Source organism: Schistocerca nitens, chromosome 3 (genome assembly GCF_023898315.1).
Source record: "Schistocerca nitens isolate TAMUIC-IGC-003100 chromosome 3, iqSchNite1.1, whole genome shotgun sequence".
In the NCBI taxonomy this organism is placed as follows: domain Eukaryota; kingdom Metazoa; phylum Arthropoda; class Insecta; order Orthoptera; family Acrididae; genus Schistocerca; species Schistocerca nitens.
The window spans coordinates 551795378-551822266 of record NC_064616.1 but is presented as its reverse complement, the minus strand read 5'-3'; the positions used below and the strand labels follow the sequence as shown (position 1 = coordinate 551822266).

At 38.7% G+C, this 26889-nt stretch overlaps 1 protein-coding gene across 4 annotated transcripts in view; it reads right to left on the bottom strand.

Moving 5' to 3' along the window:
* Nucleotides 1-26889, bottom strand: part of LOC126248455 (thrombospondin type-1 domain-containing protein 7A-like) — a 1193762-nt gene that overhangs the window by 56410 nt on the left and 1110463 nt on the right. For all 4 annotated transcript variants that reach the window (XM_049949448.1, XM_049949449.1, XM_049949450.1 and 1 more), the window contains 4 exons: nt 23242-23366; nt 22807-22955; nt 13625-13826; nt 1796-1975 (listed from right to left, as the gene is read on the bottom strand). In XM_049949448.1, the coding sequence (XP_049805405.1) occupies nt 1796-1975; nt 13625-13826; nt 22807-22955; nt 23242-23366 (656 nt within the window). The remainder of the gene's footprint in view (nt 1-1795; nt 1976-13624; nt 13827-22806; nt 22956-23241; nt 23367-26889) is intronic.

Below are 26889 nucleotides of genomic sequence, written 5' to 3'. Positions count from 1 at the left end.
AAAGCACTTAAAAAAATTTCACTGGATTCTTTGTCCCTGCCACCCATTATGAACGTTTGAGTCTCCCAGTCTATATCCGGCAAATTAAAATCTCCACCCAGAACTATAACGTGGTGAGGAAATCTACTCGAAATATTTTCCAAATTATCCTTCAGATGCTCAGCCACACACAACAGCTGCTGAGCCCGGGGGCCTATAGAGACATCCAAATTACCATGTCTGAGCCTGCTTTAACCGTGACCTTCACCCAAATCATTTCACATTTCGGATCTCCGTCAATTTCCTTCGATACTATTGCACTTCTTATCGCTATGAACACGCCTCCCCCTTCACTGTCCTCCACTGTTCCTGCAAGTGTGCAAATTATGTCTACTCCTGCCACCACCTTTTAATTGGTCATAGAACATTTTCCTGCCACAAATTTCCTTAGATGTTTGAAAATGTGTAAGCCACTTTGTGTCAAATCTGGTGAATAATACAGATGTTGCAACAACTCATGATTTACACTCCTCAGTTTATCCATTCCAAAACACCATTGTGTGGAGCTGCTTTGTCATAATGAAAGACAGATTTTTTTCCCTTTTGAAATGCAATCCTTTTCTCTTGATGGATTCTTTTTTGTAGAAGAAATCCATGTGTAAATATGAAAAGTATACTAGACAGTTGACTAAAATAAAAGGAAATTCAGTTTTTTTTTCCGTAGTACCTCTGCTGCCATTTAAGATGTTTATGTACAATAAGACAGTTATATACAGGGGATGGGTAAAATATGGAAAGACTGTGAGACATGCTTGCTTGAACATAAATTCAGATGCTAGCCAGGCCTGCAGATTTAGTGTTGTGTTTGACCATGAACAGCATCTATACAGTGTCTTCCATGTGCTGCAAGTGTCAGTCATGGTCAGAATAGTGTTCTGTGTAGTTTTGTGGACAGTATATTGGAGCTAAATGAACTCAAACATCCACCTCCATCATCATTACCTGAACTTGTCAGTATTTTGCAGGAAGTATGGTGTAAGATTCCCTTGAAAACCCTAAAAAACCTGTATTTATCCATTGCTAGACAAAAGGAAGCTATTTTAACACCAACAGGTTTCTACACACTATTAGGCATGGTATTTGTGTTTAGTTTAGGTGTTTCCATATTTCTGAACAACTCCTGTATGTATTGCAAAGGATGCTCTTATTTGAAAACATAAACTTGATAATGCTTATGCTTGCTACTTGGTGGCATGGTGTACAGACACAGTTTATAACAGGTTCCTCTCTCCCTGTCATGCTTTTTGAATTGTTTCACATCTCCAAGTATTATTTTTTATATAAATGACAGATAACTCATCATGGGAGTGGTGAGTGAATAAGGCAACAGTTATTTGTATTTTAGTTGAGAGCAATGCATTATATACTTTTCGATTTTGATGATAATTAAACATGACTGGCAGCTGACTCGTAAAGTGTGTATGTGTTCATATTTTTTAAAATGATTGAACAACATATAGTAATTAAATAAATGAGCCAACTACAGTATAAAGGCAGAAGAAAATAATTTACAGTTGTGGTATAAGAGCATTAAGAGGTGAACATAATTAATCAGTGTGGTATTGATGTAAATCCTGAAATAAGAAGTAATAATGTTGGAGAAAATGTTGCTGAATAATTTTGTTTTAAGGTTTTTACAGACCTTAATTTTAGTGCTTATTAAATTATCTAGAAAAATTAAAAAAAATAGTAATTTCTACTATTGACATTCTCATTGTGTTGAGTGAAAGTATTATGTAAAATCTGTTAAACTTACCAGTGACCACAACACCATCTGATCGCTGACATGTAATCTTACCATCACGTGAAATAACCCAATCAAAGGTCAGACAAGCACCACTAAAGCAGGGTCGAGTTTCCCATAATGCAGTAGGGCAAGCCTCACCTTCTGGGCTTGGGTGTCGCAAAATGGCTCGTGACCTTGTCATGTAACCATCTGGAAGAAAAAACTTATATGTGCAATATGTCATGGACATATCTCAAAACAGAATTAATAAAATGTCATATTATGTCAAATTTAAATATATATTTGGTTGAAAATTTAATTTGTTATCATGTAACACCTGTTTAATCTGCATAAATAGAATATGTCCAATTAAACTGCTTTTGTACTGGGAAACTGGAAAATCCTGAGTGCCCTGGAAAAATAGAGATGGTGTTTCTTACAGTCTAGTACATTCAGGAAGAAATGCATTTCATTTTTCAGACATATAATCAGAACACCAGAGAACAAGGCCATCAGGAGAATAACAGAAAAATTGTGGAATAGTAAGTGCAACATTAAGTGGATTACAGAAATCAAGGAAGATATGGATGAGCTACTGATTACATTGGAACACCTAAGAAACAAAACTGACAAAATCAGGAAACTCAACAGACAAACAAACCAGACAGCAAATGAAAATCAACAAACAGACAATAGGAAGGGTGATTTCTGATGAAGAAAGAAGGATGAGATCTGAGACAGTGAAGAAGTACTGGGCTGACAGGAAACTGAAAAATTCTTTGTGTAAAGTTGGCTAGAGTGGTCCAATGAAGGCCATCAAATGTAAATAATAATAAATAATAACAGGTAGGTAAGAGGCCTTAAATGAACAGTGCTTGTGAGACATATGTTTGTAAGCTGCTTATGTTTTATAACAAGTAGCTGCAGGTCTCATCAATATTGGTGGTGCTACTTTAGGAACAAATTCACAGTTACCTGAAATATATCCATAGTATAGTGTCGTAATATTTGCAGTTGTTGACTGGTTATCAGGAATGAGTATTACTCATTACAGGAACTAACAGATATCCATTTAATGTACAGTGAAATGGTACGTAGGGCCGGGAAAGACAAATGACTGTACAGAGAACAGTTTAACATCAGGTGACATCCCAACTGGAAAAAATTTATAGCCCTGGATAGAAATCTATGAGAAACTGGGTCATTCAGGTCATAGGTTCTATACAAAGAACTGTTCATGCACTGGAAATTGCAGAGGTAGTGTTAAATTATGCAGGAGAAAATTTGTTGATAAGCACCAATCAAGTACCTTATGATATGCACACTTTAAAGAGTACTATGTGGAGGGTACTTATTGTGTCAGTAGCTTATCCAGCACAATATTGCAGCATTGTACTTCCTACAGTTTGTATTGTTCACATGTGAGGCCTCCTTCAACCATTATAGAGATTTTGATGGCCACAACTGAAGTTTAATGTGTGAGGAAAATCGATGTGTCACAGATATCTGAGATCACCAGTAATGATTCTCTATCAACTTATGGGCTGAAAATATAAAATATCAATTATTTGCTGCAAACTATTAGAATAGTGCATGTTACCAGATGTTCTTATAAGACATGGTACCACAGTTGTTGGAACTGTACTATCTTTGACACAAAACCTTGCTGCCAGCCACCCAAGCACTAAGTTTGAGTAATTCACTTAAGGTGCAAATAAAACTGCCTGCCCCTCAGGTTTCCAAATCCAGCCATCTGTACAACCTGACAGAACTGTAGAGTGCAAAAGTTTCTGGAGGCAGTGTCATTTTCTGGTGAAACTGCTGTAGTGCTCTATCTGCTAGTTGTCTAGTGGTAAACATTGCTCACTGTAGATGGAAAATCATGAGTTCATGTCCCCTTATTTCTATAATTCTGTAAACTCTGTTTCGTTCATATGCCAAAACTATCAGCCCACTGCTACCTCAAAGATAATCACATCACTTTCTAACACATGAGTAATAGTAAAATGCTCCAGAAACATATCTATGAAAGAACTCATGGCTCTGTCAAGAACAGAACATTTTATGCTTGACAAGTTCCTTGAAATGCAGTGGCCATCTGCCACCTGATACCTGCCACTGGCCATCAGCTACTAGTCAGTGTCTGCTCAGGTGATTTAAATGCAGTACACTTTGGCCATGTTTCTGCTCTTGCATTGGCAATCATGAAATTTTTTATTATTATAGTTTGATATTCCATGCAAAACAACTTTGGTAACCTAATAGGACACAGTTAAGAAACACAATGGTGCAGTCAAGTATCATACAGCATCAAATATGAGGAATACTGAAGTGTGTAAACTACCATAACTGTCAAAAGTTACCTAAAACAAATTTTGGTAGTTATATAAGTTTGAAACATTTATGTCCTGTCTGTTGGTGAGTAGGTTACTATGAATGTACGAGGGCGGTTCAGAAAGTAACCTCCGTTTGGTCACAGTGCGGGTTGTGGGGGGAGTAGCGACGCCATCTGTGCGTTCACGCACTCAACAGGTCAGTCGGCATCAAGCCATGGTCGAGTGAACGTCGTACCTGCGCTAGTTTAGTTTTTGTGGCAGTTTGAAATGTGTGCTGCAATAGAAAACCCCGCCAAATGTGAAGTGCGTGCTGTCATAAGGCTTTTTACAGCCAAAGGATATTCTGCAGCAGCTATTCATCATGAGCTTTGTGCCGTGTACAGACCAAGAGCTATGAGTGAAGGAGTTGTCCGTTTAAAAGTGGATGAGAAAACGTTCATGATGAAGAGAGGAGTGGTAGACCATCATTGGTGACTGACGAACTCGTTCAGACAGTTGATGCAAAAGTTCGTGAAAATCGACGTTTCTCAATGTCGGAGTTGTCTACTGGTTTTCCACAGATTTCTAAGACTCTCTTGTACGAGATAGTGACAGCAAGATTGGGTTACCGTAAGTTCTGTGCACGATGGGTGCCCAAAATTCTTACCAACCACCACAAAACTCAAAGAATGGCCTCTGCATTAGACTTTCTGTCACGTTATGAGGACGAAGGAGAACCATTGTTAAACAGAATCGTGACCGGTGATGAAACCTGGATTAAGTATGTGAACCCTGAGACAAAAGAACAATCAAAGATGTGGGCACATTCAAATTCGCCTACCAAACCAAGAAAAGCCTCGCAAGATTTTTCTGCCAGAAAACTGATGGCAATGGTGTTTTGGGATGCCAAAGGGGTGTTGTTGGTTGAATTCATGGAACGTGGTATGACCATTAATCAAGACGTGTACTGTGAAACAATAAAAAAGTTATGATGGGCTATACAGAACAAACGCCATGGTATGCTGACTTCCGGTATTGTTTTTTTGCACGATAACGCCCGTCCTCACTCTGCTCGCAGAACAACGGCCCTTCTTGAGTCCTTCAAGTGGGACGTTATCAACCATCCACCTTACAGCCCAGACCTGGTGCCAAGTGATTATCACCTCTTCATGCATTTGAAGAAATGGCTCGGGTCACAGCGGTTTGATGACGACGAAGAGCTCAAAGATGCGGTCACAGGCTGGCTCCAGGCACAAGCGGGTGATTTTTATGCAGAAGGAATTTCAAAGCTTGTGAAGAGATACGATAAGTGCCTCAATCGCTATGGAGACTATGTAGAAAAATAGTGCAAAGATGTAGTTGTATATATTAAAATATTTTTATTTAACTTGGTGTATTTTTTTAAATCAACCGGAGGTTACTTTCTGAATGGCCCTCGTATGTACCAGTAATCTTTTTTTATTTGCATAGTTTAATCTTTTACTGTAGTGTAATTTTACAAAATAGAGTCTCAAGTGGAAGAGGACCTGACAGTTGCAACATATTGTTCTCTTTGACTTTAGTAGAGGTGTGAAGGCAGCAGAGACTGCTGAAAACATTTGTGCCATGTGTGGGACGAGTGCTAGTAAGGAAATCACATCAGAAAATGGTATCCTCACTTCAAGGTACAGTGTTCTGGCATGAATGATCTTCCATATTCAGGAAGTTCCACTAATTAGCAAGTATGATGAACTGTTATCATCTAACCTTCAAGCAACATTTTCATTCCTGACACATGAAAATTTGTGCCCAACCGGGACTCAAACCCGGATTTCCTGCTTATCATGAGTGGTCATCTTAAACACTTTGGCTGTACATGCACTCTCCCCAGACCGATTCAAACCTCCATATGCCACATTGTCTTCATCCCCTAATTGGTATGGATAGCTGAAGTAGTTAAGGTGACTGACTGCAATAAGTGGAAAATCTGAGTTTGAGTCGTGGTCCAGCACAGATGCTCATGTGCCACAAATAGATAGTATATCTATCTCAAAGAATTTGCCATCAGCAAATAATTTCATAATAACTGAGACACCTTTCATTAGCAGTGTAAGAAAAATGACCAATCAACTGTTGATATCATATGGTAATGCCTACCTGCACTTAGCTGATTTCACAAAAAATTTATAATGAAAATTTCTTTCCAGAGAAAAATGCACTTTCAATCTGGCTTGACCACATTGTTAACTCTAAACCAGTTATTTCCACAAGCATGGAATCCATAAACTATCTAATCATTGTCAGACTCTCTTAAATAATGTGAGCTAATATACTGTTTTTAATATGATTGATTTCTCTCTTATATGTACTGTTGTGTTTAACACTCTAATGGAAAAATTCTATAAAAATAGGCGCCAACACAAATTATTTACAAATTAGCATGATAATCATAGGATGAAAATCTATTTTAATAGAACAGTAAGTGTCTGTAACATGAGCTTGCCTAAATTGTCACAAATTTTGACTTCAAAACAGTCTGTCACACTCATGTAGTATGGAAATGTGACAGTTGGAATAGATATATAAAGAAACCAGTTAATAAATTATTGTACCACAGTTGTGTAGTCACAAAAATTTAAAAGAGTTGGAGCAAAAGCAGAAAAACAAGGCATTATGAGCTGTGCAATATCAAGGTTTTCAACCTTATTCTATGGGATAATGAAAGTAGAGAGATGATTTACCATGGTGAAGTTTTCTTAAGTTTTTCGTTATTGATTTTTCATCTGACTGCCTGTAGCTCTGTCATGGAAGCGGCGAAAAGCTTGTCTCCATAGAGATTGGAAATGAAAGCTAACACAGCCTTCAGTTTACAGTGCAAACACATTACCTTGCAGCCAACAAACAACTGCAGTATCTACATCCCACTCATTGCTCCATTGGTGGTGAAGGCAGATAATTCACAATGTAAAAGACATAATTAATTCCAGCTTATGTGTGGAATGACTTCCCTAGACTAAAAACAATAAACTGATAACCCAATGTCGCACTTTAAGTGGAAATCACTCAGATTATTCAATGGAAATGACAAGAACATATCAAATGATTACAGCAGGATAATTCTGTGCCAACTATGAAGTAACTTGAAGATGAGTTGCCAAATATATTCTGCATTGTTGCCGAGTCTAAGTTATATTAGTAGGAATGGGCTTGGAAGTAATGGTTACAGCTTTCACCTTGATGATGGAGCCAGTGAAGGCTAGACTACTGAAACTATAAGGCAATGAGTTTTATCCCCATTTCTGTAACTAAGATGAGGGGTTAGAGCATAGTTACCAAGAATATTCACATGCACCAACTGCAAATAAACATCATAAGTCAGTAATTGTCACAACTATATTTGTTTTTCTGTCTTAAGCATACTGTAAAATGAGAAGCTCATTCACCAGATGTGATTCATTTTTGGAGCATCTTCAGCAGTTATACTCCAAATATTATGAGTAGGTAACAGATCTTTTGATTGTTATACACTTAAAAATGCTTTTCATAGGAATGCCTGATTGTTACTACCCCCAAAACAGAGGAACATAAAAGATGAAGCAACAACACAGCATGGACTGCAAAGCATGAAGAGCCACAGAAAATTTTTTTAAGCTATGAATAACATTCAAATTTGAATATAAGAAAGGATAGTGTGTAATAAACCCATCTGCAATGACCAAAAAGGTAGTTTCAAAAAACCAAGTGAAAAGGAAAACAGCTAATTTGCGAAGTGCTTGTTTTACTCCAGCTTCCACTAACTTGAAAGGTCAAGCACTTTTCATCAGAACATGGAAAAGTTAACAAAAAATGCTGACAGTAATGATCAGGATGTGTCATTCAATCAATAAAAACCAAATGAATGAAAAGTATCAACTACTGGAATGATTTCAGTACTGTACATGATGATGCTTTGTCAATAAAAGTGCAAAGGGTCTAATGAATGACTGTTTCTATTTGAAATATGCAGTATGCTAATGATAAGAAGAAACCAAAATAGCAATAAGAGTGATTCTCCATGTGAAACAGCTGTGATAAACTGGATGAACACCATGACATAGAACATGGTTATACAGTGCACTGCACTATGATCACTTGAGATGACACCAGATAGTGGCTGATGGCCAGTGGCTGCTGCAGGTAGCATAAACTGTCTGATCTTGATACAGCCATGAGATCTTTTGTGGAATGTTCTTAGAAGGTTTTGCTATTAGTGATTGGTTATAAAGTGAGATAAATTATCTTTGAGGCTGTGTTGGACTGATGCTTTTAGCATACAAATGCAACATAGTATATAAAATTAGAGGAAGAAGAGGACTCAAACTCATGACTTTTGCATCTACAGTGAGCCAGCAGCCATGCTTTGTTTCAGAGACTGTACCTCTAGTCTTCCATGAAAGAATTTGGTTTCAACAGGGTGCTGTATCATCCTACTTCAATAATAATACACATGAGCACATAAACACTGGATAACCTCATTGTTAGATTGGAGGAGAGGTAATGTCCCATAACCATTACAATTTCTGTATATCACTCTGATGGATGTTTTCCTGTGGGATTACATAAAGTTTTTGGTGCATCAGACTCTAGTAAAAAGCAAAGAGAAACTGTTTTGTAGGGTTCTAACTGCCTGTCTCATTTTACAACAGTTAACATGACTATTTGAGAGAGAGTAGCAAAATTTTATGCACTGTCGTAATGTATCTCCTGAGATTGGCAGTCATAACTTTAGATTGATTCAGCTGTTGCCGCTTTACTATCTGTACATTTTTGGCCACAACAGTTTCTGACACCCTGTCTGTGAACATCTTGATACCAAAAATAATCTTCACAGGTAGAGCAATTTCCAATGGCAATTGCATGTATTTTTGTAAAAAAAATCCCTTATGCTCTTTACATATATGTATATGCAAATCAGTTAATCATATTATTACATTAATATTATGAAATATTGTCAGTGGAATGCAACAGAGAACATTATGTGTTAGATACTACTGATGGTTGGCAACACCCATAGCTAGTCCAGTAAAATAAAATACTACTGACAAGTGGTGTCTGTCAAACAATTAATTAATAATATAACATATTTAAAACCCTGTATATCTCAGTGTCTTACACGCTTTTCTCAATAAGGATTTACAACAATAAGCATTGGAATACGTCTGGTGATACTAAATGCATAATTCTAATAATAATAATTTATGATGTGGTTACATGTTTTTGGTTTGGTGATGTTGTATCAGACAACCAAGTCAATGGTGGCATAACCAAGTCACTACAAGTTATGCCCATGCTTGCCCAACCATTCATTCTGTTTCCTAATGTAGAATAAATTAAAAACTACACAAGGGTAAAAATTGCCAAAGATTATTGCAATGTGTCCTGCTGTGACAGCATGATCATATGGCTGATATAAATTCACAAGTCTGAAAATTAAACACATATGTATATTTCATCATTCTCATGGCGCAAACTCCCATGAGATAAACACATATAATAACATCACTGTAAGTGTATCAAGCACCGCAAGCATCCATATGGAATGCAGCACATAATTTTGCTATGTTCTGACAAAAGATCTCAAAACACACTGTACTCTCATGTAGGACTGACACACTACTAACTTGCTAACATAATTTTTTAAAGAAAAATTTTATGTACTGTGACTTTGGCTTCACTATTGTAGTGTCAAATAAACCTTTAACTTATATTACAGACACAATTCTTTATGACAATTATGTCAAAATATAGAAAAATAATTAATCCTTGAAAATAATGATAGTCAGATTTTTCAAGGGTTATTATTGTTGTCATTATTGTTATCATTCTGAAGATAGGGTTGATAAAGTTTTGCTTGCTAGTCTATCCTGTGCAAGCCTCTTCATCTCTACATAACTAGTGCAATATATACCTGCTTGAACCTGTTTACTGTAATTGAGATTTGGTCTCCCTATGCAACATCCCACACACACACACACACACACACACACACACACACACACCACACACTGACGCTTTTGTCCCTTACCAAATTAACTATTGCTTTGTGCCTTAGAATGTGTTGGCTCAATCAATTCTTTCATTTACTCAGGTTACACTGTGAATTTATTTTCTCTCTGGTATGATTCAGTGACTCTTAATGAGCTATCTGATCTATCCATCTAATCAACATTCTGTCTACTTTAGATATAATTGCGTAATATGATAACAATCATAACTGGCTTCAGATATATGCTAGCCATCTCCAGATTCTACACATAATAAGTGCATTTGTTCACCACATGCCAGCTGTGATATGTGGAATGTGAAGATGGCAAATGCATGGTGGAAAACAATTATGACTGTTGTCATATTATATGGTTGTATCAAGTACCATATGAAGCATTGTCATAGTGTTGTACACATTACATGGTGCAGTTGACCGTGAGGCTGTGTGGCCACTTTTCACTAACAGTCAGTGCAGATACTGCTTTTTCCCTATGAATTGAGTGAGGTGACAGTGGTAAGCCTTTGGACTAATGCACAGGAGCAGTAAAGTTCAAATCCCTGTCCCACCATCATGATATAGAGTTCCCATGGTTGTCCCTTTAAGCTGAATGCCCAGATGGTTCCCTGAAAAGGATGTGGTCAGTTTACTTTTCCATGTTTCCTCAATCTATATTCAAGCTCAATCACTAATGATACAGTCATTTACAGACCATAAAATCCTAATCTTACTTCCTTCTAGTGTGTGGCCTGAGCACTTTGGGTATTGCTAGGAGATCTAGCAGCACACCCCAAGATTTAGGAAACTGATTAACCATGTTTCACCACACAAGGTGTTTTCCATGCTCACAGTTGGTATGTAGGGACATAGATCAATCCAGATGCATTGTGGGAATCCCACTGCCAACAAACACTTTCTCTCAATGTTATGATAAGGAATGCCAGTGGGTTGCAAATTGGGTCACATCTACATCCTGATTGGCTATCTGGACCTTTCTACCAACACTTCTCAGATGACAACCTACCACAGTTACTTCAGGATATGCCATTAGTTGTACACAATGATCCATGGAGTGTGACTCATGTTACACCATTACAGCTTAGTTAGACAGCAAAGCAGTATATAAATTGACACTACTTTGGGTGACGGATTGTCCATGGTCAGCCAGTAGGTTGTTGGCACAGATATACAGACTTGAGTCAAATAGACTACTACTGGTGGGGTCATTTGAAGGTACAGTTGTATTCACTAACTTCATCACTCTAAATCCAGTGCATACCTACCAACATAGCATTCCAGCTAATCTCACTGCACTGAAATGAGTGAATTGGTCACACTCTGGTTGTAATTGTGCATGTATGAAGATGGGCAGCCCACATTTTGAGCACATGCTGCACCCATGAATATAAATAAATCACTAGAAATCTGTGTTACTTTTATTTGTACATGCCACACAACCATCAATTAATGAGAGATAATTAGCTACATTTGGGTCAAAACATGAGTCGGGTTGTCTATTGGTTATGTCTTCAGCACACTTGGGAGAACAGACTGCCAGGATATTAGTTCACATAATATGCATGGTGGCTGTGTGAACTGACCTACTCAAAGGAAACACCTATTCACTCTCTACCTAAAAAAATGTGATTTCTGCATTTAGGATGATGATTAGCATTTATGATAAAGAGAACATTTTTTGTTGATTTTTGCACACTTTGTTGTAGTAAATTACGTAAATTTGCTTCATACTTGCGTTTGCAAGGTTCTAAACCATTTTAGGGTGCCAACCACTGTCTAATCAAGGTGTACTCTCTGTAGGTCAAATTGAAAGATTGTTCCTACTATGAGGCACCAGCGGCTACCAGTCCCATCCTTGTCAAAGTTGACCAACACTGATGAGCCATACCATTGCACAGATTGAATATCACTTGGCGGGGTAATGGGCAGATAACCTAGTAAGGGAAATATACATGTGGAGCAGATTTGAAAGGGGAATCATTATATCCATGATAGAGGCTGTAATTGGGGAAACCCATTGACATACATGGTCTTGACAAGGGCAGACTGTTAAGGTTCAGTGTGTGGGAATGAGCATCTTGAAAACAGCAGAGCTGGTCAACTGTTCATGTGTGCTGTCATGAGCATCTATAGAAAGTGGTTGAAGGACAATGAAACCACAAGTAGGTGCTTAGATGCTGGATCTCCATGCCTCATCACTGAATGTGGAGGATACGTTTTCCCAATTTGCAAAGGAGGATACGTGGCAGTCTGTGGCAGATATGTGGTAGGGTAAAATTCTGATGCAAGAACAATTGTTTCAAAGCACACTGTTGAGTACACATTGTCGAACATGGAACTTCACAGCAGATGACTCCTACATGTCCCCACACTGCCCCCGATGACACTGTCAATTACAGTTGCAGTGGATACAGGATTACTAAGACATGACTGTGGATCAATGGAAATGTGTTATCTGTTTGAATGAACCACATTTCTTGTTACAGTATGTCAATAGCTGTACCTGGATATGCCATCATCCAGGCAAGCAGATACTCAAAATGTGCAGTGTGCCATGGATGTAGGCCAGTGGGGGCAGTGTAATGCTGTGGGGGACATTTGCCTGGGCTTATGTGCAACCTGTGGTAGTAATCAAAGGCATTGTGAATGCTGAGGGCTATAGGTCACCTGCATCCCTCCACACTTGAGTCTTCCTTGATGGAGATGATATTTTCCATCATGACAACTGTCTGTGTCACAAGCTCTAAATCATGCTACAGTGGTTTGAAGAGCATGACAGCAAACTACACTGACATATTGGCTACCAAATTTGCTGTGATGTATTGACACAGAAGAAAACTATCAATGCAAGTGTCCAGGGTTTGGTTGTAATGTGCAGCACAGTTTTAATCTATCGCCCATCATGGCAGCCTATACTGCTCTAATAAGAACACTGTTCCACCTAAACTCAGCTTTAAATTTGTTGTGAAGTCATTCTTCATGTTGCCATTCCCTGTGGAAGTACTAGTTTTGCAGCACCTGGGGAGCTATACAAAGGAGTTGTTTTTGCAAAAGTGGATTGGAGCTTCTAGTCAGTATAGGAGGTGTGTTTGCATCACTCCTTTGGAAGAACACTGTGCAGCACCTGGGGAGCTATACAAAGGAATTGTTTTTGCAAAAGTAGCTTGCAGCTTCTAGTTAGTCTAGGAAGTGTGTTTGCATCACTCCTTTGGAAGAACACTGTCTGCCAATACAGTTGTTTTTAAACAAACCTCAGTCAAGGACAATGAGGTTCATGCCAGCAGTTATAAGTGAAGGACTTTACAGTAATCAGCAAGTGTGAAATTAAGAAACACTCGTATATAATATGACATATGATGAATTGAGCTAATAAAATTTTTGGTGGCCACTAGAGTGAAAGTAGTACAAATCATTATGTAGTTCATTAACATTATAATGATATCACTATATTGCAACATTAGTACTCTAAAAATGTGAGATATTTACTCTGAAAATAATTTTTTTGAGAGAAAGGAATTTACAAACCATTAGAAGAACTCTGACAGTTCCGGTGACAGTGTGACCAGTGACTCCATTCTGAAACCTGACAGTCACCCTTGCATGGCGCATAGCATTTATCAGTTGTGTGTATGTCTGGAGCATCTCCACATAGATAACCATCAACAGGTTCACCATCTCTTAAGCATGTCACATTTCTTGTAATAGTGCCATGTCCACACCATGCTCCCTTAAACAAAAAAGTTGTATAAATTTATTACTGAGAGCTAAAAAAATCTTTAATACCCCATTTTTATATGACTTCACATTTAACAACTGTACTGTATGCACTAAAGTAATTATAAAATGGATATAGTAGCATAAGGAATTGTGTAGGTGTCTTTATGTTCATAGGTACGAATTCTCAGAAAAGAAGAAGGAAGAAATAACTTATCAGTGGGAAAAAAACACATCTACACAAAATATACAGAAGGTCAGCAACTGAAAAGCATAAAGGGAATATATTATAACATTACAGAATATGGCAATAGATTAGAATGAGTATTTACAGATCCCAATATGTAATATATACTAATAACAAAACTGAAAAACTGTTGTGTCTGTATGTGTGTATGTTTGAACACACTAATATCCAAAATACTAGACGAATTTTAAAAATAATTCCATTCTGCAGTGGCAGATCGATGCAGAAACCTCATTGTAAGTTGATTGTAAAAACACAATTGCAGATTTTTAATTTATTTATTATGTGTTTCATATGGGTAGTCTATCTGGGTGAAACAATAAATAAATTACAAATCTATAACCTATGATTGTTTTTGCACTGAACAGATGAATTTTTATGGAGTTTTTACAGGTAACTTGAGTATAAGCTGGGGGCAACAACAGATATGATTTCACTAAAATAGGACACAGAAAAAAATATTGCAATTTAAAATTTTATAAATGTGAAAGTATGTTTGTGTGTTACTTTTTCATGATTAAACTGCTGAATCAGTTTTGATGAAATTTAGTATGGAAATACCTTCAACCCTGAGGAAGAACACAGGCTATCATACAACGTAAAAAGAAAAGTTGATGCTTAAAAGTGTGAAGTGGAGCATGGAACACATTCTTTTTTTACATCAGTGAGTATAAGCCATGTTAAAAAGTTTTAAATTTGTTGCATAATATACACGCTATATAATGTATAGCTACTTCGCACTTGCACTGTGATTAGCATACGTGGCAAGGAAAAACGTCACTTTGAAGGCACTCAAAAGGGGTCTCAATGTCATGACAGCTCCTAGAAATGTGCCCATTTCAGGTTCAAAAGGCTCTGAGCACTATAGGACTTAACATCTATGGTCATCAGTCCCCTAGAACTTAGAACTACTTAAACCTAACTAACCTAAGGACATCACACAACACCCAGCCATCACGAGGCAGAGAAAATCCCTGACCCGGCTGGGAATCGAACCCGGGAACCCGGGTGCGGGAAGCGAGAACGCTACCGCACGACCACGAGCTGCGGACCCATTTCAGGTTTCATCAGTGAAGTGCAGCAAGTAACCAACACACTTTCACCAAATGTGGCAGAAGAAATTCACCAGGAGACCTACAAGTGCTCATTAATACACAGTCCCCAAAACTGAATATCTCAAGTGATGAGAGGCTCACACTCAAGAGGCTCCGAGAAGATAGCAGTATCATGGTGTTACAAGCAGACAAAGGGAACTTCACAGTTATTTTGCAGCAGGCTGATTATGATGGGAAAGTGCATAAGTGCATCAACTTCTGCAGGACCATGCATACAGACTTTCTAAATGAGACACTGTGAACAAAGTGGACATGAAGGCCAGAACTCTCTCGAACAAAACCAGTATGCTTGACAAGGTCACCAAACAACTTTGATTGCAGCCGGCCGCGGTGGTCTCGCGGTTCTAGGCGTGCAGTCCGGAACCGTGCGACTGCTACGGTCGCAGGTTCGAATCCTGCCTCGGGCATGGATGTGTGTGATGTCCTTAGGTTAGTTAGGTTTAAGTAGTTCTAAGTTCTAGGGGACTGATGACCACAGCAGTTGAGTCCCATAGTGCTCAGAGCCAACTTTGATTGCGAGTTCCAGTTCCACCTAGACTAGATTGGCTGCTGAAAGTACACAACGAGGATGTGCCACTGTGCACAATAGTCAGCAACAATGGGTGCATCAACATATCCAACAGCTAAATACTTAAAGAAACTGCTGTTTCCATTTGTGCAGAGGTGTTTTCACCACATTCACAGTCCAGGAAAGTTCTTGTAAAGTCTTAAGCAACTACATACTACAAAATTTGTTATAATGATCAGTTTTGATGTGGTATCCCTGTTCACCAGGGTGTCACTCAGGGACTCACTGGAACTGGTTGCAGAGAAATTTGACAGTGCTCTGTTGGGCCTGTTTGGGAACATACTCACCTGAAGTTACTTTCTGTATGGAGGCCAATAGTACAAGCAGACAAATGTTCAAATGTGTGTGTGAAATCTTATGGGACTTAACTGCTAAGGTCATCAGTCCCTAAGCTCACACACTACTTAACCTAAATTATCCTAAGCACAACCACACACACCAATGCCCGAGGGAGGACTCGAACCTCCGCCAGGACCAGCCACACAGTCCATGACTGCAGCGCCTTAGACCACTCGGCTAAGCAGACAAATGCTGTAGCTATGGGCAGCCCTCTGTTTCCAGTGGTTCCCAACATGTTGCTGGAGGGATTAGAAGAAGAGGCATCAGGGATGGCTAGGTACAAACCAACGTGCTTCTTTATGCACATGATGCACATGAATGGTACGTTTTTGATCTGGCCTCATGGCAGGGAGAGGCTCAATGAGTCTCTGGAACATCTTACCTCATGCCATCCAAATATTAAGTTCACTATGGAACTGGAAAAGGATAGCCAGTTTTCATTTCTGGATATACCTGTCAAAAGGAGAGCAGATAGGTCATTTGGCCACAGTGTGTATTGAAAACCTACAAATACTGACTTAAAACTGAAAGCTGGAAATGGTCACAACTCAGTGTAGAAGAATGGAGTTCTGAAGACATTAGTCCACAGGGCACACAACTTGTCAGACCCAGACAGTTTGGAAGCAGAAATACAGCATCTACGAGCAATGTTCTGCAAGAATTGATACAGGGCCCAAAAGATTAAGAAGATCCTTCAGCCAGCCACTTTGCCATACAATCTAAAAGAAAAGCACAATTAGGCAAGGGCTGTTTTGTACAGGTCCTGTGTGGGATACACTTCTGTCAAAATCAGTAGGATTCTCAGGAACCATAACATTAAGTGTGTGTTCTGTCCACCTGACAAAATAAGATGACTTCTGGGAAATGTGGAAGGTCACCTGGGACTATGAAAACTGAGAGTTTATAATATATCCAGCCAAAGTGGCATCTAAATAACTAAACTAAATCTAAATAACTAGGACTGTGGACATCTGATGTGAAGAATATAAGAGGCACAACAGACTAACATAGGCAACGAAATCAACTATTATTGACCACTGTCTGGAACTTAGACACTCCATGAAGTATGATGAAATGAAGGTTCTGGAACAGACCTCCAGATACTGAGACAGTGTTATAAGAGAGTCCATAGAGATAAAGGTGATGGAAAACCTCATGAATCATGAGACTGTGTATCAACCCAGTGGAGCCTGGGATCCTCTACTGGATTGCTGAAGACGTAATGAAAGCAGCAATAGAAATCCACAAGAAGAAGGAGGGTGTGGACACAGGGAACAAACCCCAGATGGACCACTAGGAGCATCGGACTGAAGATGGAACTTCGCAGGGTGCATCCAGCAGGAATGGACAACAGAGGGAATACCTAGACTGAAAATAGAATGCCTGAATGCAGACATGCACACCAGTCTGAAAACAGAACACCTAAGGGTGCTGCTAGTGTGAGCAAACTGAATACAGAATGCCTGGAACTGAACATGGAGGGGGAAGGCTGTGATTATAATTACTGGACTCTTTCCACTTGATGAGCAGTTTCAGATAGCACCTAATGAAGACAAGCCATGTTGTCAAAATATCAGAACCAACTCTGACCTGAACTACACAGGGTAAATGCCTTGAAACACCAAATTATTTCAAAAGAGGTAAAATTTCAGTTTATCAGACTATGATACATGCCTCCCTACTGTCATATGTTTTTCCTCTGGGCCTTTTTCATGTCAGTATCAGAACACTGATTGTTTTGACTTAGACAGTTTGAGATGTAATGTGTGCCCTATTACTGTTTCTGTCATCCACATATTGTGACATTTGCATTGGGTGTGGTTACAGGTAATCCATTCATTCTTACTTTTAAGTTTATTTAATTATTTACTAACCTGATCCCCATATATGTGAGAAAAGCACACATGTTTGGCACATATATTGCATACAGCTCCTCCTCACCCCTCTCTGTGCCTATCTCTTCTTCCTCTTCCCTCTCTCTCCATCCATATCTCTGCCCATCACCACCTTCTTTTCCCATCTCCTCCTTCCCCCATTTCTTTTTCCATCTTCTCCTGTCCCTTCTCTCCCCATCCATTCCCTGTAGCCCTGTCTTTGTGTGCCTCCTCCTGCTCCCTCTCTCCTTTAGTCCTCTCTTCTATCCATCTCAGTCATCCCCTAGCCATGACCATCTTCACATGTAACCCCTGCATTATATCTTGATAAAACAGGCTGCTATTACCTGCACAACACACCTGTTGTGAGGGCATCCTACATACTGGGGGCTGGAAAATTGTTTCTTGCTCCTGCAGTGTAGGCTGCCCTGCAAAATACATCAATAAGGCACACCAATACTGTTTCCACACAACAAGCTTGTCGTGCAGGGCAGCCTATATGGCAGGTGCTGAAATACAAGTTTTTCCCCTATCTCTCTATATCCATTCCTGTTGCAGCTAGAAGGATAGAAACCACTAGTGGTGATACTTGTGAAGTTTGCTGTTTGTATGCCAAATTGGGCTAAAATCGATTCTGAGGTTCAGGAGAAGTTCCCAGACAGAAATACATACATACATGCTGCTTTGTATACATACTAGCTTCCTCCCCAAACAATATCTTTGTGTCTGTGTATGTGTGGATGGATATGTGTGTATGTGCGAGAGTATACCTGTCCTTTTTTCCCCCTAAGGTAAGTCTTTCCTCTCCCGGGATTAGAATGACTCCTTACCCTCTCCCTTAAAACCCACATCCTTTCGTCTTTCCCTCTCCTTCCCTCTTTCCTGATGAGGCAACAGTTTGTTGCGAAAGCTTGAATTTCGTGTGTATGTTTGTGTTTGTTTGTGTGTCTATCAACCTGCCAGCACTTTTGTTCGGTAAGTCACATCATATGTGTGTGTGTGTGTGTGTGTGTGTGTGTGTGTGTGAGAGAGTGAGTGTGAGTGTGTGTGTGTGTGTGTGTATTCATCCAGGGAATGTCTCATAATTCTGAAGGAACTGTTTCCCTGGAATTATTTGGGAAAACCATGGAAAACCTAAATCAGGATGGTTGGACAGAGCAAACTCCATCCTCCTGAATATGAAATCAGTGGCTTAACAACCACACTGCCTCATTCAGTTGGTCCCTGTCATACAATGTCCTCATACCTTAATCATACACAATTTGCTCGAAATAGCTTATAATAAAAACAGATTTTTGCACTGTACCATTGCACTCCTTAGAGCTGTCTACTAGTGACTTCAGGATGACAGACATGCAAGTCTCTATCCACTCCCTTCAGTCCATCTGGAAAACTGAGTCGGCACCTCCCCCCCCCCCCCCCCCCCTCCCTCCCTCCTGCCATTGATCAGTGAGAGGTTGAGCTCAGGAAAATGACAAGACATTGTTATCATGCACTATGGATTGGCAGATTTGCTTGTAAAAGCACTGTTTGGTTAGGTACTGTATTGTTACCGAGTATCATAGATGTCCCCTTTTGTTACCAACACCTACTTTGAGTTCTCTAAGTAATCTTTTTTTAGTTACACTTCTAAAGAGATGTATTGTATTGAATTTTTGCATCTCCTTTGGAAATTTATTATACAGTTTTATTCTGTGATGGAAAATAATGTTTTGATTTTTATTTCTTTCTTTCTTTTTCTTCTTTTTGCCCTCATTGATAAATGCAAGATCAAATTGGCTCTTGTTCCATGCTTATGCACAGAACTATTAGTGAAATACTTATTAATGTTTCCCCTGATATGCACTATATATTGATAGAGATACTCTCTTGTTGCAGAAAGTATACCCAGTTTTTTTAAAAATAGTTCTGTACAATAAGCCCGACTACTACAAAAATTGTTATTCTTATGGCCCTGTTCAGCAGTTTGAACACTGTGTGCATGTTTTGCATCTTTGATCTACAGAAAAGAATCCCATGGTTAAGAATTGGGTGTATGTAGAAGCAATACGAGGTCTGTTCAAAAAATTCTGGAACTTTATCCACAAAATTTTTGTGTGCTTACCTTTTACTTATTGTGCATGGTATCTTTTGAAATACTGTCCTCCACAATTGACACACTTCTCTTAATAGTGTTTCTGCTTCCAGAAGCAGTCTTGGTATGCCTCTTGTCAGATTGTGTGAAGGGCCGTCTGCAAATTTTCTTTTATCTCGTCTGTCACTCCTTTCAATGTAGTTTTCAACTTTGGGGGAAAAAAAAAAATCCACAGGTGCCAAGGCTCAAGAGTGTGGAGGATGAGGCAGCACTGTGATTTCTTTTTTTGTACACCAATAGGGATGAATGTGCAGATGTGTCATAGGGATGAAAGAGTGATGAATTGTTTTGTCACATTTCAGGCTATTTCCTTGTCATATTTTCTTGCATGTATTCCAATAGTGCCATCAATTAATGCTTCATGATGAAATAATCTTTCAAAGTCAAAGAAAACTATAAGCATGGCTTTGACATTTGACCTGACCTGAAGAGCTTTTTTCTGGTCTTGGTAAACCTCCCCCAACCCATTGTGAAGATTGAACTTTGGTCTCAACATCATAACTTTAGACCCACATATCACCAGTTACAAATCTCTTAAGAAACATCTCATTCTCATTTGTGTGGTGCAAAAGCTCTTCACAGATTGTGAGGTGAAGGTCTTTTTGGTCTTGGCTCATGAGCCATGGAACGAACTTGGCAACACAATGCATTCCAAGATGCTGTGTCGGGATTTCATGACATGATTCAACTGTAATGTTACATTCTTCTGCAATCTCTTGGACAGTCAGTCTTTGATTAGCATGCACAGTTTAGTTGAAGATCCTGACATGAATGTCACTAGCAGACACTGAATGGCATCCTGAATGAGGGTCATCCTTAACTTAAGTCTGGTCATTTTTAAATCATGTGAACCATTTGTAACACTGAGTACAGCTTAAGCACTCTTTACCATAAGCTTCCTGCATCATTTGTTGTGTCTCTGTAAATGTTTTTTTGACTTTCACACAAAATTTAATGGAGACACGTTGGTCCTCTAACTCTGCTCTCTCTAAATTCACAAACTGTGTGACACATCGTTCTACTCAATACAGCACTGAACAATAACAAACAAACACACAACAATGAAACTTACGGCAGTTACACATTAAACACAGGCGTGTGGAGTCCAGATCACAAATGCTTTTTATTTTTATGATACAGTAACCAGTTTCACTCATACATAGGCCATCAGCAGACCTGTAATGCCTCCATTGGTGGCATGTGAAGACGATGCATGGAGCTGTTGTAAGTGTGAAAGGCACCTGCCATTAACTGCTCAATGGCTCCATGCATCATCTCCATATGTCATCAATGGAGACATTACTGGTCTGATGATGGACTATGTATGACTGAAACTGGTTACCAAACCATAAAAATTAAAATCATTTATGGTTTGGACTAATTGCTTTCATTACATTACGATACAAGATTGTTGATGTTCCAAATATGAGTCAAAAAATTATTATATTCTGTGTTAACTGACATTTAATGTTCATCTATAAAATTTTTGTGTTTGTTACAAAATCTAGGGGTTTATCATCTATGCTGAAAGTGACAGATTGTTTTCCTCTATGTGCTGAAGTGCTTGTTTTCTTTATGTTCAGTGTTAATTTACCACATACTGTTCAATTTGAAACATCCTTGATGGATTCCTTTACTTTCTGTATCACAAGTTCTGGTTTTTATCAGTGACTATGTTGTTGCTGTCATCAGGAAAGAGAAATATCTTTCTATGTCTAAAAAGCCATTAATATTATTAAAAACAGAACTGGGCCTAGTCATTACCATGAGGCACTTCTACATTCATATGTTTCTTGTCTGACAATCATTTGACTAAAATTTATCATCAGCACATGTGTGAACTATCTACACCTTTTTCAGTCTATTCTCCATGGAATACTGGAACTACTCATTTGCTGGTCCTCTTATGCCTACTGCTTTTAGTTTGTTTAATAGTATTTTATGGTCAGCACTGTCAAAAGCCTTGGACAAGTCTAAGAACATAAGTGCGACACAGTAATCCTTGCCAATAGCTTCGAGTACCATTTCTGTGTACTTTGTTATGACCAATATTGTACTTCTCCCACTAAGGAAGCCAAACTGTGCTTCATTAAAAAGGTTGTAATTATTGAAGCAACCCATTATCATATCTTCCATAATTGATTCAGTTATTTTTGATAATTCTGAAAGTAGTAAAACTGGCTTGTAATTTCCTATACTCTCTGCATAACCTTTTTTTTTTAGCATGAGCAATTTTTACCAAGCATGTCTTTGGCTTTATTATCTGACAGCAACAATCAAAGAGGCCATGATTTTTTATAAATATTATATAATTTTCCCTGTTGATACATGTAAACATTTAATTATTGGTTTACAACCCTAATATAATGTAACCAAAAGTAGCAGAGTTTGCGAATGTTGCAGATAGAATGGAATTTTAGGTGCAATTGGGTCTATATACTGTGTATTGTTTCTATACACAAATCAAGATTTTGAGTGATTTTTCCTTCATTTCATGAATACCTGACATTTAAAACATTCCCATATTGTTTAAATGGCTTTTCCAAAAGGTTTGTTCCTTGTTGTATCTCAAAATCATTCTCTCTCTTTGTTTTTATACAGATTTCTAGAGATGTATTACTGTTACGTTTACATAATGGAATTTACTAAGGTATGTACATCCATTCTACTCATTGTTACATGTATGAAAATAGCTGCACAAGACACAATTACTTACATCTAGATTACATTCACTCCATGGTCCTCTGTACCATGTGTAACAGGGAATTGCAGGACAAGGTTTGCGCTGAACCAAATCTCGCGGACAAGCTCTTCCACTGGGACTATTATTGGTCATCACAAATCGATACCTGTTCATTGCAGAACCTGTAACAGAATTATCAACTGAGTTAAATACCAACAAACTTCAGTAAAATGTAAGTAGGAATTATGTAGAAATAATGTTAAATGGCAAAGTACACAAAATGGAAAATTTATATCATCCTGTGCACCAATCTTTTTCTAATGCTCTGTTTCAGTTAATGCTGATACTTTAACAATATTTCTTAGAATATATCCACTCCTATGTATGAGGATAAGTCTTGCACAGCATAGGATCTACTCTAAGGTAAATGGTTTCTGAACATCAGATCATGTTGTGTACTATATTTACCTGCACTCCCACATTGGCATCCGGCATGATCCCATGAACCCCATTCAGTTAACTCACAGTCAACAGTGCAATCCACATAACACCATTTTTCTACTGGTGAAGGTTTGGTTTGGTCATCACACCACCTGCAAAAGTACAAATCACTTCTAGTAGATGAAATGAAAGCAACTGCTCCATTAAATGCAAGTGTAAGAACATTAATTGGAATCAAATATTGTGAGCATGAGCAAACAGATATAAGCACTTGCAGACAAGTGTGTGTCACAAGAAGGATACACGGCCATAGTGGATGATAAGGGGATGCTAAGAGAGATCACCTGAAATCTGTAGTACACACTTTTTTCATTAGAAAATTGTTGTGGATTTCTAGTGATGTAGCTACCAAATTTGTGTGTGTGCCCTTTGTAGTTCATGTGTGAAGTTTGTGCTTCATTATGTCGTTAGAAGCCACCTGGCCTGCTAGTACGACAGTAGTTGCATGTGCAGCCTGTTGGCTGCAGTCCCTGTTAGAACTAATGACTATCAAGGTCAGAGCTCAAGGTTCTGGTGGCCACTTGTATGTTGTCTGTACTTTGTCTTTCATGGGGTTATGCTTTTTTGAGTTAGAACACGTTGGCAATGAGTACAGTATTTGACTCTGTGTGTTCCATTTCAGTCATTTGTCCTTTGAGTTTAATGTTCTTGGAGGCAGTGCTTAAATCTCTTCTTGAGCAATGGCAGGCACTGACAGTTGCTATTTCCAGTTTAATGACAACATTGACACAACATGCTGCCTCACCAGCAACATATCCATGCCATTCCCTGCATACAATGATGCAGCAGGAGACTGAGACACCTATGAAAATAGCCTGCAACAACATTTCCAGGTATCTGGGGCAACAGATGTAAACCTGTGAAAAGTTCTTTTTTTGTCATGGAGCTCACATCATTTATATCAGTTGTTGTGTCAATTCACCCCCTTACAATAACATTCAAGTTTTCGTTTTGATAAGATATGTGACTTACTATCTACCTGCCACTGTAAATGTACTCATGTTATTGCTGCTTGTTTGGAGTTTTACCATTGCCAAAAGTGGCCAAAACAGTCATACAGGGCATGGGCACCAGACCTACATGGACTTAGTTATCATTATATTTTTGTGACAAATGTTCATAAGGAATGCTATGCTGATTAAATGGTTCAAGATGCAATCATAAATCTTGCTCCTGACAGGAAAGTTCAACAGTGAGTTCTAATGTGTGAAAATCTTATGCTTATGGACATTTTAAACATAACATAGTCACCTGAAGTTTCACAGGCTTCAGGTAGTCAGACAGAAGACCGGTCTGAAGTTTCAGAAATCAATTCCTCTCACTCCTCTCAGCCTTCAGTCAGTTTTCAAGGGAATGGAGAAGCCATTGTAACAGTCCGACAGATGTCTCAGTGTCGTATAGGTAACCGTTGTTCGTGACAACAATGGTCTGCGTAACAACAACAACAGCCTGATTTTCTGCTGCTTCATGCCCATACTTTTCATTCAACATGAACGGCCCCCATGCCCCAAGACTAGGCAATGTGTAATAGATGCCATAAAAATGACACATTGCTTTTGTGTGTAGCTCTCTTCTGAACCTGAGTACTGAGAATGCAGATGCACAAGGGTGCAGCAGCAACGTTGGTGAATTCTCAAACTTATGTGGACTTGGGTTCTCTCCCTCTGGCCCAGTGTCATGGAGGCTGGTGAGTTATAACAAGCAACAGATTTCCAGTCTTGGACAGTTTTATACACCTGGGACTTAAAGGCTGTGGTTAATTCATTAACATTCCTAGCTGTGGAAAATGTTTACACTGAAAATCTGTTTGGTTTGTACACTTCTAAACTTTTAGCATTCTCCATCGATAACAAAGTGCATTTAGTTTCTGATCAAGTTCCATATCAACAGTTAGATGCTCTCTGTGCTGCATTTTCCTCTTTCTTTTCTCCAGGACTGAGTTGCACAACAGAATTTCAGGTTCATATTACAATTAAATGGTCTGCCCAGCCCCATTTTTTCCAGGCTTGCTCGGTACCCATAACTTTACAGGTAAAAGCAAAAGCAGAATTAGATCATCTTCAATTCCTTGATGTTATTTGACCTGTTCCTTCCAATGATTGGTCAACACCACTGGTGATAATAAAGAAACCTACAGGTAAATTACACCTCTGAAGTGACTTTAAAAAAATCAATTAAAGCACAGTTAATCATTGATACCTATCCATTACCATACCCTGGCGAGCTGTTAGCATAATTATAGGGGAGCCTTATTTTTCAATGATTGACTTAGCAGATGCATATTTACAGCTGTTGCTAGACAAAGAATCTAAACACCACCTAGTTATCAATACATCATTTGAGCTTTATCAATATCAGCATTTGCCTTTTGGTGTGGTAAGTGCACCAGATATTTTTCAACACTTTTTAGAGCAACTTATTGCATTAGTTCCAGGCTGCATCAACTATTTAGATGACATAGTGGTGTCTGATGCCTCTACACAGGAACATTTACAGAACCTTCATGCTCTATTTTCTGTTTGATGGTCAGCAGGGTTAATGTGCAGTTTGAACAAGACACAGTTTCTTCAGCCATCTATTATTAATTTGGGTATTTAACCATCATGCCAGCATATTGATGCTATTGCTGTAATGTCTCACCCCACAGGCATTTTTAGGCACAATTGTGTACTACTTCAAATTCATATCTGATGCTGCTACTGTCGTGCAACCATTCCATGCATCATTACATAATGATGTTCAATTCGTATGATCCCCAGCTTGTGACCAGGCATTCAAGTTGTCGAAAGTTCAAGCTGCAGTCAGCTTCTTGTTTCATCAGTTTTCAGCCAGGCCAGCACCTTGTGGTAGCCATAGACATATCTCAGTTCGGCCTTGGCACCGTCCTTGCTCATATGTATGCAGATGGAACAGAACACACTATTGCATATGCCTCTAAAACCTTAAATTCAGCACAACAGCATTGTTCTCAGATACAGAAAGAGGCTTTAGCAAATTTGTATTCTCAAAAACAAAAATTTCATGTTATTCTATATGGGTCTAAGTTTCATCTAATCACAGACCACAAACCACTGGTATCTCTTTTAAAACCACAGGTATTCTTTCCAGACAAAGCCATGCATTGCTTGCAGCAGTGAGCTATTTTTCCTGTTATGATACAGTTAGGAGGTATATTTTTGACCAATGGTGTAACAAGCAAATACTAATGCCTTATCATCTCTGCCGATGTGTCCAGATTCAGTTTGATAAAGAGGAATTGCTTTGTTTTCATTTGGACAAAATGTTGTTGATGGTTTACCTATTACTGGCACTAAAATTGCAGCTGCAGTAGTTGTGGATCCTATTTTAAGCCAAATTGTTTCTTTTGATGATGTTATGCATTTATTACCTGTGGACCACTGGGATGTGTCATGTACAAAAGTGCTAACATGCAGGCATGTTTTTTGGACAAGCATTGAAGTGGAAATTGTGTGAGTTGTTGCAACCTGCCGACAGTGTGTTACACATCAGGAAAACCTCCCCCCCCCTCCCCCCCCCCTCCAAGGTGCATATTTGTCACCATGGCCAATTCCACAGCAGTCTTGGGAATCAATTCAAGTATAAAGTCTACCGTAT